At 43.4% G+C, this 17,571-nt stretch overlaps 1 protein-coding gene across 3 annotated transcripts; it reads right to left on the bottom strand.

The window, feature by feature from the left end:
- Positions 1-166: 166 nt before the first annotated feature.
- LOC116543045 (serine protease 55-like) lies at positions 167-8,117 on the bottom strand. Of its 3 annotated transcripts, XM_032268336.1 has the most exons (5): positions 7,920-8,117; positions 3,669-3,861; positions 2,793-3,052; positions 1,702-1,844; positions 167-1,533 (listed from the first exon to the last, which is right to left on the bottom strand). In XM_032268336.1, the coding sequence occupies exons 2-5, from the start codon at positions 3,749-3,751 to the stop codon at positions 1,234-1,236; spliced, it is 786 nt and encodes a 261-aa protein (XP_032124227.1). In that variant the 5' UTR covers positions 3,752-3,861; positions 7,920-8,117; the 3' UTR covers positions 167-1,233. The 3 variants fall into 3 exon arrangements, with proteins under 3 accessions (XP_032124227.1, XP_032124226.1, XP_032124228.1); XM_032268335.1 differs by lacking the exon at positions 7,920-8,117 and having other exon boundaries at positions 3,669-4,998; XM_032268337.1 differs by lacking the exons at positions 3,669-3,861; positions 7,920-8,117 and having other exon boundaries at positions 2,793-3,662.
- Between the last annotated feature and the right edge of the window lie 9,454 nt (positions 8,118-17,571).

The following is a 17,571-nucleotide window of genomic DNA, read 5'->3' as shown; positions in this document are numbered from 1 at the left end:
CCATCTCTACTAAAATACAAAAACTAGCCAGGCGTGGTGGCGGGCGCCTGTAATCCAAGCTACTCAGGAGACCGAGGCAGGAGAATCACTTAAACCCAGGAGGCAGAGGTTGCAGTGAGCTGAGATTGCGCTGCTGCACTCCAGCCTGGTTGACGGGCTAGAGTCTGTCTAAAAAAAAAAAAAAAAAAAAAAAAAAAAAAAAAAAAAAAAACCATAGAGGTCTGTTTACTAACCTAGAGCTGCTCTATCCTTTCATCCTTGTTCCCCTTTCAACCGTCTCTTGCAAGTACTAGTTTTGCCATTAAATGCACATTTTGTTTTGCAGAATGAGAAGAGCTTATAAATACTTCAATTTTTCTGTTTCTGTTTCACTCCTTTCCATTTCTTTCTACAAATTACAGTAAAAATTTAAAGATATAAAATGATATAAATAACACCATAACATAAAACACTGCAGAGTCAAGGCCCTCTGAGGATCTCTCATTTCTTCCAGCCATACGAATATCCTGAACTTTGCATTTCTTTTCCCTTTGCAGTTGCTTAGTTTTTTCTACATCTGAATATATCCTTACACGTCTTTAAAATTTATAGAAATGTCACACTGAATACATTTTTCTGTAACTTGCCTTTGCACTGCATTGTGAGATTAAGCTATGTTGATCTGTTTAACTCCAGCTGATGTATGTAATCACCTGCTAATGACATTCTGTTGTTATAACAAAATTTATTCAGGTCTCTGATAATGAGTATCTAGATTGGTTTGTCTTTTTATTTATGAAGTTAGCAACTGTGTGCTTCTAATTTTTTATTATAAACTATGGTGCTACGAATATTCCTGTATATGCCACCTTCAAAATTTTAAAATTTTAAGTGTTTTAAAATTCAGTCATGTCAGGATACATTCTGAGAAATGTATGGTTAGGCAATTTCATTGCGAGGCACACAATATGGAATGAATGTATGCAAACCTAGATGGCCAAACCTACTACACACCCAGACCATATGGTATAGCATGTTGCTCTGACCACCATCATATATGCAGTTCATCACTGACCAAAATGGCATTCTGTGGCACATGCCTGTATTAAAACTTGGGAGAAGTGAGTCCATGTCTCACTTCTGGGGGCTGGTGTAGATGCTACCCCATAGCAGATGCTCCACAGATGCTTGTGTGAGGATGGAAAGGGAGAGAGGAGAGAGAAGAAAGAGAAGGAAAAAGGGTGGGTCCAAAGCTTAGCAATCAGGTTTATCACCAGTAAACATGGTGGCCAGCAGCATTTGAGACCCCAGTCCTAGCAAAAAGGGGTACTGAGGAACCCACACCAGGGAGCGTCTCGCAGATCCTGAGATTACAGTGTAGGCTCTCCCCTCCTTTTCTGTCTCCTCCTGGATCCATGGAATAAATTGAGCTACAGACACAAACATACCAGGTCTCCCCCTGGAGCCAGCTCTTATGCCCCAGCTGAAGACACCCACTTGGAAGAGTCTCTGGGTTCCATAAATAGCACAGACCAGAGGTGCCCCGCTGTCTCCCTGGAAGGAGAAAAGGAAGAACAGTCTGCAATCAGTGGTACCTCCAGCAAAAGCATGGAGGGGAAAAGGGGAAGGTCCTCGTGTTGTAGGCTAGGGGTCCCCCATTTGGGAACCTAGAAAGTGTTGGAGTACGTGGAAGGAGGAGGGGGCTGGGCAAGGGTTGAGTACCTTGCAGATGCCATTGGTGCCTGGTTCCTTCCAGGCACAAATCATGTTCTTGGAGAGCTGGGTTACCCTCTTGGCGCATTCTTTCTGGCTAATCTGTACCACTCTCAGCTTTTCCAGGTGCATGTTTAAGTCATCATATTGGTCTGAGAAACGGAGGAAGCTGGCATGAGAGCAAGCCCTGCATCAGCCATCAGCAGCGACCAGCCCACACGTGATCAGCATGGAAGACTGAGAGGCCACCAGCGTCCAGCAGATCACAAATTCACAGGGCGGGGAGACCTGGGGTGACTTCAGTCTCCTCTCCAGCAGCCCCACCGAGCAGTTTCTCTACTAAATGTGCTTCCTGTGGGAAGCTCACTCCCTCCAGAAGCAGCCCACAAAAGCCCCAGCCTCAGTCCCTGCCAGGGAAACTTAGAATGAAGGTCCTTCCTGCTCCCACCACCTCTCCACAGCCAGGCTTTATCCCATGCAGAGGATCAGAGCAGCCCAGCCTCTGAATTGGTGTTGGCCAGCATCTTCACCAAGCCAAATGGAGAAACCAAGAAAACACACCTGGTCATGCCATTTTGTCAGAAGGAACTGACCACAATGCTAAGGGAACTCCTGGCCTTCTCCTCACTACACTCCCACCCTCCCAGAGATCCCTAGCCAAGCAGCCTTGTGCCCAGAGGGAAAGGGGTGGAGTCATCGGTAATGGAGCTTAATTGGAGAATCACTGTCTTACAGCTATACATGGGGTGGCCAACAGATGGGGAGATGGCCATCATGAAACAGCCACAGGTGGGAAGATCCAAACTGGCTTATTATGCTTTTGGCCCCACAAAAATGATCATCGCTCTCCTATTTTGAGATTCTTCTATGTCCTAGGCTTTTACTGGGGACCTCACTTAATTTAATCCCCATAACTTATTTGAGGAGGCATTCCTGACATGCTGCAGGTGAGAAAGCTGAAGGTGAGGAAGGTGAAGGAGCTCAAGAGAGAGAAAACCACAATTCAGACCCGAGCCTTCCCACACCCAAAGCTTCATGCTCTCTAGCCCGGGGCACCCTACATTTGGGCTTTCTATGGGTACTGAAGAGAGGGCACATACCATACCCATTGGTTGTTACCCACTCTGCCATCCAACACCGGTCCCAGGTCCTCTCCTCCTCCTGCAGGCAGACAGGCATTTTGAAATTGGTGAATTGCACTGGCGTGGCGAGTAGAAGCAGAGAGAGGTCACTGTCGAGATGGGGTGGTTTGTAATCTTTATGAATAATGACCTTCCGCACTTGCTTTCTCTCTGAATAGATGTTGCTGAATGTTCTTGTTCCCATGACCACGGTGACATTTACCACTGCCATGTCTAATCTAAAGAATGAATACGAAAACACCAATCCTAACAAGGGTGACAGTGCAATTCACATTCGTAGACACAGTTGTAAACAGTGAGTTCACAACTAACTAAGGAGAAGTCCAGAGCAGTGGGTGAGCTACGGTGATCCAGAGCAGGGCTAGGACCAGATAGATAGGAATCAGGGGCTCATACTCTGAAAAATCTCTGAACCAGTGGGTTGTCAGCCCAGGAAAACTCCCCTGACCAAAAGAAGAGATTGTGAACTCTTTGAGGACAGGGACCTTGGCAGTCTTGTCAACTCCTATGTCCCAGCACTTGGAACAGTACATAGTAGGTGCTCAATGGGAAGGTGTTCAATCAGGGACTCCAGTGTGCTGTCTTCATACACAGATGACAGACAGGAGAGTGTACTGATATACTGGGTGGGTAGCTCTGACTAGCAGCCCACCTTTGGATATAGTTGGCTAAATAAAGAAGAGAGAGTGGGTGTAGGCAGAGACACTGAAGTACAAAGCCAATTCAACACTCTGCACAGAGAACCTAGGGCTTCACAGGCCTGCGCACCGGCCTATTGATCTGCCCAGCCCAGACAATACGTTGACAAGACAGGATGTAAATGAGGATACTTACAGGGTTCTTGAGAAGCAGTGTGCAGCTGTCAGAACCCACCACCGGTGTATGATTGAGCCTCCACAGAGGTGTTTCTGAGACATCTGGATACTCACTTGCCACGGGAACTCACCATTCTGGACTTGAAGCCGCTCATGAAATGGTAGCCACGAGGAGTTTGGAAAGGCAGGCCTGTAGCCACATTGAACGTTTTCTGAAAGAGAAAGGAAAGAGCCATTTGTACATGAGAAGCACAGAGAGGCCCCTATCCCTTATTCCCAGAATCTTCCCAGCTAAGACCAGTGCTGAAAGCTGAGTGAGGGGCCACAAGCAGGCTGAGGATGCGGGGAGCTCAGAAAACACCAGCAATCTGCATCCTTGTCAGTGTCCATTCCTCACAGCCACAGAGGACTGGGAGACATGGGGAGTCTGGGCAGGGCTCCGTCAGAGGCACACGGGGTTACGGTGGCCATGGGGATGCGCCAAAGATACACAGCGTCCACTCAGGAGATGGAAACCTTGCAGTGACTTGAACAAGGAAAGTTTAACAGGAAGAATCACAAACGAGGGAATGACTACAAAGCATCAGGAGCACTCTACGATACAGCAGGGCAGGAGGAGAGTATCTGAGGAGGAGCCAAATTTGGCAGGGGAGCCCCTACCCAGGAACGGGACTCACAACACATTGGAGAACGTATGTGCAGCCCAGTGGAAGGCAAAGACATTTGCCTGGTTGCTCCAGGCCAGAGTTGATCCCCTTTCACTAGAGAAGCAGAAAGAATCCCTCTGGAGTGCAGGTGGCCAGGACTGGTGCAGCACACAGGTGCCTGCAGGGAGCTTGTCAGGAGCCTGCCCACTGGCTAGGGGGTGCAAGACCTGGGATGTGTGTGTCCGCCTTGGGATGCCGCAGTGAGGAGGTACAGAGGGCTCAGGGGGTTTTGAGGCTGATCCAAGGGAAAGATATGACCACAAGGCGGTAGCAGCACACACGTTTCATTTGGGAAATGCTCTGGGAGGCTGCACGCAGGGGAAGCCCTTTACAGCCTGATACTATGTGGAGGTTACAGCAACACCATCCAGAAGAGGAAGAGGACAAGGGAACTTCTAAGGAAAGAGGACTCTGACAGGGGGCTTACTTGTCCGGGTGATGTGGTTCACTGGCACTGTGGGGAGTCTCTGGGTCAGAGAGCTCCCATGGGTGGCAGTGGCTTGGGGTCTGTTAGAGCCACAGGCTTCATGTTACCTGTGGTTAGCAGATGTTGGGTGCAGTTTCACAGAGTATCCAAAGAAGGTGAGCTTTAGATGGCTAAACATCTGCTTATTTAGATTATGTTCAAAATAGCTGGATGTGTAAAACCTTGAGTTTGACACCAGCAGGCTTTTGAGCTAATGAGAAGACTGCCATGAAGAAATTGGCAAGCTAAGGGCCATCCTTGGCTCATTTGTAGAACAGATAACTGAACAGGGGACAGGGCTTGAACTCACTGAGAGAAGCATGGCGGAGCTGAGCACCAGCAAGCATTCCTCACATGCTGTGGGCAACCACACCACAGGGCAAGAAGCAGCAAACAGAAGCATGCTGGACTGGACTGGAAAGAAAGGCCCTTTCCACCTGCAGTATCCTTCCAGCATCTAATGCTGAGAAAGCTTAATGTTGTGCTTGCTATAAAGAAAAATTTCTTAGAGGGTCCAGCTGCATTATTGCAGAGCAGGTAATGAAGGATGGGTTTGGATCTCAGAGGCAATAAATTGTAGGACCCGGGATCTAAAGCAAGCCTGCAGGGGGCTGGGGGGCACAAAAGACATGCACAGTAAAGGACATGGTCACTGTGGCCACCAGTCTCCAGCAAATTCCATTCCCTGAAGGACTGCTGGCAACAACCCAGGAAAATGAGAAGCAAAGAGAGATTTGGCACAGACATAATACATATGTATTCTTTTTTAAAGGGACAGGGATAGGAAAAACAGCAACATTTACTAGATGAAATTCTAACTAGGAAAATGTTACCCAGAACAAATAAAAAAAATCTGAGTAGATATTTTGCCATAAATCATTTAAAAAAGCCTTATAAAGCAATCATCTATGTGAAAGAAAATTATAAATTAGAAACTACAGGGAGAAGTTATAAGAAAACACAAGGAGAAAATGGGAAAACAGGAGATAAGGCATGAGCTGGCAGACATCAGGCTAGAAATGAAAAAATGAAATGACAAAAATTCCTTGGACAGCATAGTAAGGGATAAAGAGTAGAGAAGCAATGAAAATAAATGAAAACAGAGTTTAAAAGAGAGATTTTTGTGTGAATGTAATTTTTAATTTTGGGGGGATAAATACCTAGATAGGGACTGCTAGGTCACGTGGTCAGTGCACACCCAACCGTTTACAAAACTGCCCAATTGCTTTTCACATGACTGCACCATTTTGCATTCCCATCAACAATGAATAAGAGCTCCAGCTGGGTGCAGTGGCTCACGCCTGTAATCCCAGCACTTTGGGAGGCCGAGGCAGGTGGATCACCCGAGGTCAGGAGTTGTTTGAGACCGGGCTGACCTTCATGGTAAAACCCTGTCTTTACTAAAAATACAAAAATTAGCTGGACATGGTGGTTCAGGACTGTAGTCCCAGCTACTCCAAAAGCTGAGTCAGGAGGCAGGAGATTCACTTGAATCCAGGAGTCAGAGGTTGAAGTGAGCCAAGTTCGCACAACTGCACTCCAGCCTGGGAGACAGAGCAACATTCCGTCTTAAAAGAAAAAAAACAACAACACTGGGTAAGAGTCCCTATCACTTTACCTCCTTGTCAACACTTGGTGCTATCAGAAGTTTTTATCTTAGCCATTGTAGCAGATGCATAGGAATGTTTATTGCAGGGTGCTTCACAATCCTCCAATCTGGAAATATCCAAATATTCCTCAATGGGTGAATGGATAAGTAACTGTAATCTATCCACATGATGGAATACCACCCAGAAGTAAAAATCAAAAGGAACTACTGGTGCATGCAACACCAGAGGAATCTCAAATGTGTTACGCTAAGTCAGAGAACCCATGCTCAGAAGGTCACATATTGTGTAGGGTTCTATTTGTATGGCATGCTGGAGAAGACAAAACCCTAGGCATGGATAACAAGACAGTGGCTACCAGGAGTTGGGAGTCAGGGAGGGGTGAGTACAAGTGAGCAGACAGAGGGGATTTGGGGGAGTACTTAAAATTTCAGTATCTTGTCTACAGTGCAGGTAACACGAATCTATGCATGTCTAAAAGCCCCATAGAATGGTACATCAAAACATAAATTTTACTCTTTATAAAAAGTTAGAAAAGTCATAGCTAGAGAATATAGGCAATGACTATTCCTGAATTTTAAACGACATATAAAAATAAGAACAGATGAACATCTCCTTAACATGATAAAGTGTATCTATCTTGGCCTGAAAGTGAGTAGCATGCTGACTGGGGAAAAGCTAGAAGCATCCCTGTGGAGTCAAGAACAACGAGGATGTCCACGACCTCTACTAATTCTTACCATTGTACAGGCAGCTAGGAGGAGATGGTGATAGATTTTGAGCAGAGAAACCCCAGAGGAGCCCTCTGCCACCGTGTTAGATTATGGCTGGAGTGGGTGGGAACAGGCACACAGGAGGAGAGTAAGACAGGGCTTCCATCCAGAAGAGTCTATGAGGGGCCGGGCGCTGTGGCTCAAGCCTGTCATTTTAGCACTTCGAGAGGCCGAGGCAGGCAGATCACATGAGGCCAGGAGTTCAAGACCAGCCTTGCCAACATGGCAAAACCCCAATTCTACTAAAAACATAAAAATTAGCCAGTTATGGTGGTGGGCACCTGTAGTCCCAGCTACCCCAGAGACTAGGCAGGAGAATTGCTTGAACCCGGGAGGTGGAGGTTGCTGTGAGCTGAGATCACGCCACTGCACTCTAGCCTGGGAGACAGAGCAAGAGTCTGTCTCAAAAAAAAAAAAAGAGTCTCTGACTGGACCAGGGATCATGGTTCGCTTAAAAATGGGACACATTCTGAGAAGTGTGTGGTTAAAGGCAAGCATCACAGAGTGAACTTACACACACCTAGATGGCCTAGCCTGCTGCACACCTAGGATGTATGGCATAGCCTATCGCCCCGGCTACAATCCCATACAACAGGTCACTGTACTGAGTATTACTGGCAACTGTAACACACGGGTATTTGCATATCTAAACATAGAGAAGATACAGTAAAAATAGGATCTAAAAGATAATACAGTGCACTTGTCCAAGGCGCCTACCATGAATGGAGCTTGCAGGGCTGGAGGTTGCTCTGTGTGAGTCAGTAAGGGAGCAGCAGTGAGTGAATGTGAAGGCCAAGGACACGGCTGTGCGTGGATGTAGACTGTGAACACCGTACACTTAGGCTACGTTACATTAATAAAGAATTTTTTCTATCTTCATTAATAAACTAATCTTAGCTTCTGTAACTTTTTAACTTATAAACTTTTATTTTTTAATCTCTTAAAATTCTTTTGTAATAACATTAGCTTAAAACACACATTATACACTATAAACATATTTTGTTTCTTTGTATCCTCATTTTATGAGCTTTTTTATTGAAAAAAAATTAATTATATTTTACTTTTTAAACTTTTTTTAAAGAAGCCAGGACACAAACACACACATTAGCCATTCATAGACACATCAGCCTACACGCGGGTCAGGACTGTCAGTATCATGGTCTTCCCTCCACCTCTTGTTCCACTGGGGAGTTTTAGGGGCAAGAACATGCATGGAGCGGTCATCTTCTGTGACAACAGTGCCTTCTTCTGCAGGCCTCCTGAAGGACCTGTCTCAGGCTGTTTTACAGTCACTTATAAGAAGAAAGTATACTTTAAAATTACCAAAAACATAGGGTAATAAATACAAAAATCAATAACATAATTGCTTCTTATCATTATCAAGTACTATTTGATGTGCATAATTGTATGTGCTGGACTTACATACAACGGGCAGTATGGGAGGTCTGCTAACAGCACCGCTGACACGTGAGTGATGGGTGATGCTATAGTGACAGCTACGTCGTCACGAAGGGATGGGAATTTTTCAGCTCCATTGTAATCTTGGGGGACCACTGTCGTATATGCAGTTTGCCATTGCCCCAAACGTTGTTTGGCAGCCCCTGACTGTATTTCAAGTTGAGGGTGTGATCTTGCCCGGATCCTTCATGATACTTACCCAGGGTCCCACATGGTTTTATTCCCCCAAGGATCTGCTCTGAAAGGTCATTTCTCTACCTCTGTGCTCCCAGGGCTTCACCTATGGACTTGTTTAAAGTTCATTTTAAGTATGATATTTACCAATTGTTTTTGTAAAGAAGTTATTTAAGTATTAAGGATATCTGAACATCCTTTTTTTCTGAAAAAAACAAAAACAAAAAAACCTGTTTTTCAGTGCATGATACTCAGCTCACCCAATGTATCAATGTCTTCTGTTTTGATGTTTGGAAGTGAAAATTCGTTACTTGATTAAACCTTTTCCTTTTTCATTTCTTCATATGGCTGAAATGCTTAGAGAGTCATGATCTTTTCTAAGAAATTATTACAGAAGCGTCTTTTGAAGGAATCTGTTAGTGTCTATCTGTCACGATTTTCATCATTTGCTCTAATAATCTGTTTAAGAAAAGAAGCATCAGTGATGTTATACCACTAGAATGTAAATTCAATAAACATAGGTTGCCAAGGACACCAAGTTTATGACAATAAATTAATAGATATTTATGTCAGAAGATGTCACTTTGCAGCATTAGAATGCAGTAACATCATCAGGAGAATAACTTAGGACTCATGTTTTGTTCATTCGGGGTGGATATTTCTCGTCCTATCTCGTGCCCCAGGTTTTCATTTTTCTAATTCCTGGCTTGAAATTTAAATCAGAGTAGAAAGGGTCTTCCCTATTTCTAACAGCTCCGCACTTGATCTCGTTTTCTCCCAATTCTCTCTGCATTGTCTCCTCCCCATCTCTGCAAAGCTTCTCGAATTCCCAAGTGAACACGTATCCAGGGAGGATGCAAGTCCACCTGGAGCTCTAATACCAGCTTAGCATGAATGTGTAGCAATAGCTGCTGTTACAGATGCCTGGCTGGTTTCAATTTTGGTTGTTACACTGAAACTGAGTGGCAGACATTCTCCACCAATACAAAAATAGACAATTGTTTGTTTTTATAATGAAGATTTAAACCAAATCTGAATTCAGTGCCCAAATTCAGTGCCAAATCAAAAGAGTTTATTCAATTCTCAGAGCTCACAGCCACCAAGTTTAAGAACCCATGGGCTAACTGGTTGCAGCGGTAGAACTGGTTAACAGTCTTGGTCATGGCACTAAGGAAAACTCCACAGCTAGTAGCATTTAGACAGAGGGTAAACATTCACTGTATGTTTAATGTGGACAATACTTAAAATTCCATAAACATAGATTGCCCAGGACACCAAGTTTATGGCAATAAATCAGTAGATATTTATGTTAGAAGATGTCCCTTTGCAGAAACTGGCATTGTCTTTTTTCCCTCCTGCCACCCCGTGAGGATACTGCAATTTACTCTGAGTTGATTGTTCTCAGTCCTCCTGTTACCCCAGGTCAATCGCCATGTCAATCAGGTTGCACTGGTCTGTGATGGCCAGAGCTGTTCTCTTCCCCAGTAAAGTTGCCACTTCTTCCTCAAACCCCCACAGCTCCAACAATCCCCCAGATTCCAACATGCAAAGGAGGACCCTGTCCTTCCTCTTCCTGTGCCCTGCTTCCGTCAGCCCCTCAGCATCCCTCTGTGGGACTTCGGGGCAGTCACCTCACCCTCATGTTAGCCCTGGTCCCTCAACCTCCTCCTCCCTCCACCTTCCACCTCCCGCACAGCCGCCTCAGTTCCCCATCTAGCACATGGGATAATCTTGCTGATTTTCTCCTTAACCCTTCCATGTTACCTTCCTGCAAGACAAAGTCACATAGCTTGGTGGAAAGGAAAAAACAAACTGTTTTCTCCTATTCTACATGCCCCCACTCTCCATAGTACATTCGTGACGCCAGACATATGAGTGTTTTTCCCACATTAAGCAATTTTCCACAGGGCCCCAGCTGGGCCTCCTGCAACTCAACTCAATCTGATGGAAACCAGAGTTAGCACAGACTCCATTGGGTAAGGGCTCAGTCCCACAGACTGCCCGCCACTTCAGACACCAATCACAAAGAGCAGGTTCCCAGGTCACAACTTCTGACCTGGCTACAAATAGGAGATTCCTACCACCCCATCCTTAGGTTTGATGATTCACTAGAGCAGCTCACAGAACACAGGAGAAAGCAGTTTACTTACTACTGCTCATTTATCACAAAGGATATTTTAAATAGTGCAAATGGACAGCCAGATGAAGAGATGCCCAGGGCCAGGTCTGGGGGAAGGGCCGTGGCACTTCCATGCCCTCTCTGGGCACGCCACCTTCCCCGTGTTCGGCAACCTGGAAGTGCTCCAAATTATTTCCTTTGGGGGTTTGGTGGAGGCTTCATTACATAGTCATAATTGATTAAATCATTGGCCATTGGTGGTCAAATCAACATTCGGCCGTTCTCTGAGACCCCAAAGCATCTTGAACCCACGTCAACAGGGCACTTACCATGTTGTATTAATTATCTGCTGACATGTCTCTCTCCCTGCCTAGACCATAAATGTCTCGAGGCTGAAAATCATGTGTGCCCTCTTCATATTGCTAATATTTAACAGTCTTTGAATATGTTAAGTTTCACTAAATGTTTATTGAATAAATGAGTGAACATAAAAGCTATACATTTCCTGAATGTTTGAGTGCTTTATAATTTCAGCGTATGCAATCTTCTGGATGCATTACTTACAGAAGTTTACCACCCATGATTTTTACTATTCTTTTTATCCCAATTTTAAGCTTTTTAGATCTTTAAACTGTTTCTGATCAAATCAGAAAGGCTTAGTTCTGCTGCACAAAATCTTGGAAATCTCCTTGATTCTCTCTCAGGAACTGGTTAAATCGGGGTAGTGATAAAGAGCTATCAATTATTCATTATCTGCTTATTTACTCATCTCAGAAATATTTATCGAAAATCTATCCGGTATAAGGTTGTGTATTAGTGGCAAATTTGAACTTCAAACCGAAGTCTTCTCAATCCCAGTTCAATGCTGTTCCTTCCACATAGACCATCTGTCAATCAGGCCCAGTCCCTTCTTCAAGGACCTTACAGGGCAGGACATTACAATAGTAACAGCCAACACCTATTATAGCCCAGGCACTGTGCTACGCTCTTGATCTTATACATATGAACTCCTTTCATCTTCACTTATAAGATGCGTTATGTTATTAAATCTATTTCACAGAAGTAATGGAGGCCCAGAGAGGCAGGCAAGTTCCTCCAGGGCACACTGTTAGTAAGTACTGGAACCCGGAATGGAAACCAGGCGTCTCGTTATAGAGTCACTGGAATTGATCACTACACTTGATATGGTTTGGATCCATGTCCCCACTCAAATCTCATGTTGAACTATAATCCCAGAGTTGGAGGTAGGGCCTGATGGGAGGGGATTTGATCACGGGGGTGGATTTCTCATGAATGGTTCGGCATCATCCCCTTGGTGGCGTTCTCGTGATAGTGAGTGAGTTCTCGCGAGATCTTGTTGTTCAAAAGTGTGTAGCACTTCTCCCTTCTCTCCCTCTTGCTCCTGCTCTGGCCATGTGGCATGCCTGATCCTCTTTTGCCTTCTGCCATAAGTGGAAGCTTCTTGAGGCTTCCCCAGAAGCAGATGCCACTTTGCTTCCTGTACAGTGTGCAGAACCATGAAACCTCCTTTCCTACAAATCACGCGGTCTCAGCCCAGTCGCGGGTATTTCTTCACAGCAATGCGAGAACGGACTAATACAACACTCTATGCTTTCAGTGCAGAGTTCTGCCTACTCACACGTCGCTGCTCCTTCTGGCCATGGTAATGCTAGACTCAGGCTTAGGGTTGCTTCTCTGGACACACCTGGAAGATGCAATTTCGCTATTCTGACTTACAGTTCGTATACGTTATTTGAAGTAGCCTCCATGGAACTCATCATTTTTTTGCCTTATGCATAGAAAAACCGTGTAGACTTTTCTATCAAGGATTTCCACCACCTGGACATTTTCCATGGATGCATGGAAAATAGTTTCCAGGCCCTAACATGCACTAAATGGCCCTTATGAAAAAATACAGGTCAGAATTCCACCACCATTCTTTCTGATGATTTGGACCCTTTATTAATATATTTAAATATTTTCAATATACCTCAGTCATTTCAAAACAAAATTCGGTTTGTATTTTGAGTTTTAATACATAATATTTTGTTTGAATTGTAAAATAACTTCACAGTAATATTTGAGGAAAGATGGCTGGTACATACATCATGCACAATACACATATACACCCATCCTAGGTGCATACTGAAATTAACCAAAATACATTGTAATTTTTTTTTTTTTTGAGACTGAGTTTGGCTCTCGTTGCCCAGGCTGGAGTGCAATGGTGCAATCTTGACTCACTGTAACCTTTGCCTCCTGGATTCAAGCAATTCTCCTGCCTCAGCCTCCAAGGAGCTGGGATTACAGGTGCCTGCCACCACACCCAGTTACCTTTTTGTATTTTCAGTAGAAACAGCGGTTCGCCCTGTTGGCCAGGCTGGTCTTGAACTCCTGACCTCAGGTGATCCACCTGCCTCGGCCTCCCAGAGTGCTGGGATTACAGGCATGAGCCACCACACCTCAAGAAAATATATTTTAAAAAAAGAAAGGAATAAACATCATCTGTATTGAAATTAGAAGAACCAAACTATTGCTGCAAACTTTGAGGGTTTTCATTATAATTTTACCACGATGAAAGAAGACCCAGAAAAGACAACCGACATGCAGCACTGTTATTTTAGAGCTCCTTGAAGCTCAGAGGGCTGAGAACTACATTACAAAAGCCCACAGAGTCCCACCACCACCTACAGCTCAGAGGACAAAAGCCTGTGTCCTAGGCAGACGATGGGAAGGACAGAGGGTTCTCCTTGGAAGCCACCTGACCTCTGCGGGGACAGGCTGGAGAGAACAGCCTGCCTGCATGATGCCTCCCCTATGCCCTTGCCACGGTTTCTACAAGGTCAACGGCAAGATGAGGAGGTAACTCAGTCTCACAGCCGGTACTAGAGCCATCTTTGCAGAGAAAAATATGTATCTGGCTCAGGAAATAAAAAAGGCTTTGAGTTTCAAAAAAAATCACCACAAAGAGGGAAGAACCCCCTGAAATCCAAGGATACCCCTACCCATGAAAAGATTCCATCCAAGCTGATAGAACTTCACCCTTTCCTGCCCTGCTTCCAAGGGAAGGTATTCCAATAATGTGTTCCTAGATTGTGACTGATTGTGACCCCAACTCCTTCGCTACTGTCCCCAGGCAGGCTGAACAGAGAAGATAAATTACCAGCACACAGCCCTCCAGGTACAGAGAGAAGATCACGAGCAGGCTCACGTCAAAAGGGAAAGGCAGCAGCGGGTTTCTATCTAGATCATGTGGACCAAAAGGCAGAGCTCCTAGAACTGGCCCCGAGTTGAAAACAAACAAGCTGAGAAACAGGAAAATCATGCAAAACTATTATGAGAAAAGAAACAAAATGTACAACATACACATGAATAATACATTTGTTTGGCTGTTATCCGGGGGAAAAAATAGCTTAGAGCTGTTTTATGCAAGGATATTGAAGAAAACATGAAACACTATAAAATAGGAGCTCACAAAAGGAAAGGATAAAATAAAAAGGAACTGGCAGAAACAGAGAAAAAATAAGGGGAAATAATAGAACTGAAAAATTAGACTGGGTACAACTGAAAAATGAAGCCTGTAATCCCAGAGCTTTGGGAGGTCGAGGTGGGCAGATCACTTGAGGTCAGGAATTCAAGACCAGCCTGGACAACATGGTAAAACCCAGACTCTATCAAAAATAGGAAAATTAGCCAGGCATGGTGGCACATGCCTGTAATCCCAGCTACTCAAGAGGCTGAGGCAGGAGAATCGCTTGAACCCAGGAGGCAGAGGTTGTAGTGAGCCAAAATCACGCCACCACACTCCAGCCTGGCAACAGAGAAAAACTCTGTCTCAAAATAAAATAAAGTAAAACCAAAAGAGATGGAATATGAAATTTGGAACCTTTTTCTAAGGTAAAATATGTAACATTCCTTGCTCAAAAGCACTAGGGAATTAAGTTAATGAGAGTTACCAGGCCAGTTTATAGCAAAAGAAGGAACTTCAGAGAGGTGAGCCAGGCAATAGGAATGTCCTGGGGACAACTTGGCAGCTTGTGAATTGTGGACTCCAGGACCTGTCAATGGTGTGGGGCTCACAAGTTCCCATGGCTTTGGTTAGCAGCTTAAGGATCTGCACCCTAGAAATATGGACACATCACAAATAAACTGGGCTGCAAGTGTACATGGGGAATAATATTTCATCTCCTCAAGAGCTGCTGCAATAGACTACAGTCCAGAGGCTTCATTGCATGGCACGTGACAGCCTGAGCACCTTGGATGAGATGGGCAGAGGTAAAGCAGCAAGCACTGGTGCCGTGTATTTTTTTCATTATTTTTTGAAATGGAGTCTTCCTCTGTTGCCTAGGTAGAATGCATTGGCGGACCTCAGCACACTCCAACATTTGCCTGCTGGATTCAAGCAATTCTCCTGCCTCAGCCTTCCAAGTAGCTGGGACTACAGGCATTTGCCACCACGCCCAGCTGATTTCCCTATTTTTAGTAGAGATGGGGTTTTACCATGTTGGCCAGGCTAGTCTCAAGCTCCTGACCTCAAGCAATCTGCCTGCCTGAGACCCCTAAGTGCTGGGATTATAGGCGTCAGCCACTGTGCCCGGCCCAGTGTATTTATTAACTGTTAATATAGTTACATGTATAATAGCTAAAGTGTAATCTTGTATCTCCAGGATAGCTTGTAGCATTGTTGAAAATATTTTTAATCTATCTAAAATAAAGCCAAGAAATAAAAGAAAGTTTGAAGAGATGCCACAAATAGAAAACAAATCATAAAATGCTAGATTTGCACCCAAATGTATTGGTAATAAATTAAGTTAAATCGATATAAAAATAAAGCTATATGCTTGCTTCCTTACAAGGATATAGAAAAATTCAGTGTGCTAATGGATGAAACATATATCAGTCAAACACACCTGTTGTACAAGTCAGTCTATCTAGCCAGTGTAATATGAAAAAGAAATAAAATAAATAAGGAAGGATAGAAAAGAAATCAAACTGCTGTTATTTGCAGATGACATGATTGTGAATACAGAAAATCCACAGGGATATACATATGAGTTACTATAATTAATAGATGAATTATCAAGGCTACTGGATAAAAGGTTAATATAAACATCTACATAACAGCATAAAATGAATAGGAAATAAAAAGTAAAAATATGTATCACTTATAGTAGCTTCAAAATCATAAAATACCTGCAAACAAAGATGAACGAATGTGCACAAAACCTTTTAATTATTTTAAATTATATATCTTACTAAGATAACTGTAGAAAGACAGAACATGGGCATGGGTCAGAACGTTCAATATTATAAAGAGATCAATTTCCCTGAGATTGTCCTATAGATTAAATGCAATCACCATCAAAAATCCCAACAGTTTTGTTTATGGAACTTGCCAACCTTATTCTAAAATTAGAAATGCAGTTGGCTAAGAAAAGCCAACATGGTACTGAAGAACAGCAATGCTGATGGACTGACACTACTACAGTTCATGACTTTTATAAAACTGTGAGAATTCAGACTGCATGGCGAGGCACAGAGATCAATAAATATGGCAGTGAAGTAAGCAGTGTGTAGAAACAGCCTGATAGATAATGAGACTTGATTTTTACAAAGGTGGCGGCTGGTGAACGAATGTTCCCGGGTGAGCTGGGTCAGTAGGATATCTAGGTGGAAAAAAATTCATCTTGATCCTTTTATTGCATACGAAAATTGATACCAAATGGGTTCTAAGTCTAAATGTAAAATATGAAAATACAAAACTTCTAGAGAATCACTTAGGAAAATATCTTTACCAATCCAGAATAGGAAAAATTAATTTAAGAAGTAAAGATATAAAAGCTAATGAATTTTGAGTATTTACGAAGTTTCAGGCACAGTTCTCAGAGTTTTGTGCAAATCTCATTTTCACAAAAATCTTAATACAGCCGTTTTGCAGATGAGGAAACTGAAATACAGAAGTATTAAGTAACTCATCCTAAGGTCACACAGCAGGTGCATAGAGGAAATGTAATTAGAACACAGTCTAACTTCAGAGCTCACTCTATAGTGTCCAGTATGCTGCGTTTATATTCCTGGTTTGAAAAAGTCCTTCCAAAAACATGAAATAAAAGCCAAGAATCATAAGTAAAAATACTGATGAATTGTTTACACACATTTTAAATGTGTTTGGTCCAAAATAAAATTGCAAGAGAACTGAAGAATTAGGAAGATTTTGCACGACTTATAAGAGACAAATGTCTGATGTCATTAAAATTCAAAACGGTCCTGCAAATCAACTTTAAAAACTCACCCAGATAAGAAAAATGGGAAAACTCTAGGAACAGGTTTAATTCTCAAAAGAATAAATGTAAAATATTCTGAATCAGGCTGGGAGTTTGGGCAAGAGTGGTCTTATGGATAGATAATCTCAAAAATGCCAGATTCAATAAAATCAAACTTAGACCTCTTTCTTTAATATATCAGAGCCTTTCGTATATGGTTATCCACGGTGATTCTACCAAAAAATTATCAAATGGAACATTTCCAAATCCTGTCTAACACAGAGCTTTTTCCTCGGGAGCGTCTCCCAGGACAGAGGCTCTGCAAAACAAACTTTGCCTTCACTCATTTACTCTA

Source organism: Sapajus apella, unplaced genomic scaffold (assembly GCF_009761245.1).
Source record: "Sapajus apella isolate SASKATOON/1434 unplaced genomic scaffold, GSC_monkey_1.0 scaffold180, whole genome shotgun sequence".
NCBI classification, from domain to species: Eukaryota; Metazoa; Chordata; class Mammalia; order Primates; family Cebidae; genus Sapajus; species Sapajus apella.
This window is presented reverse-complemented; position numbering and strand designations above follow the sequence as displayed.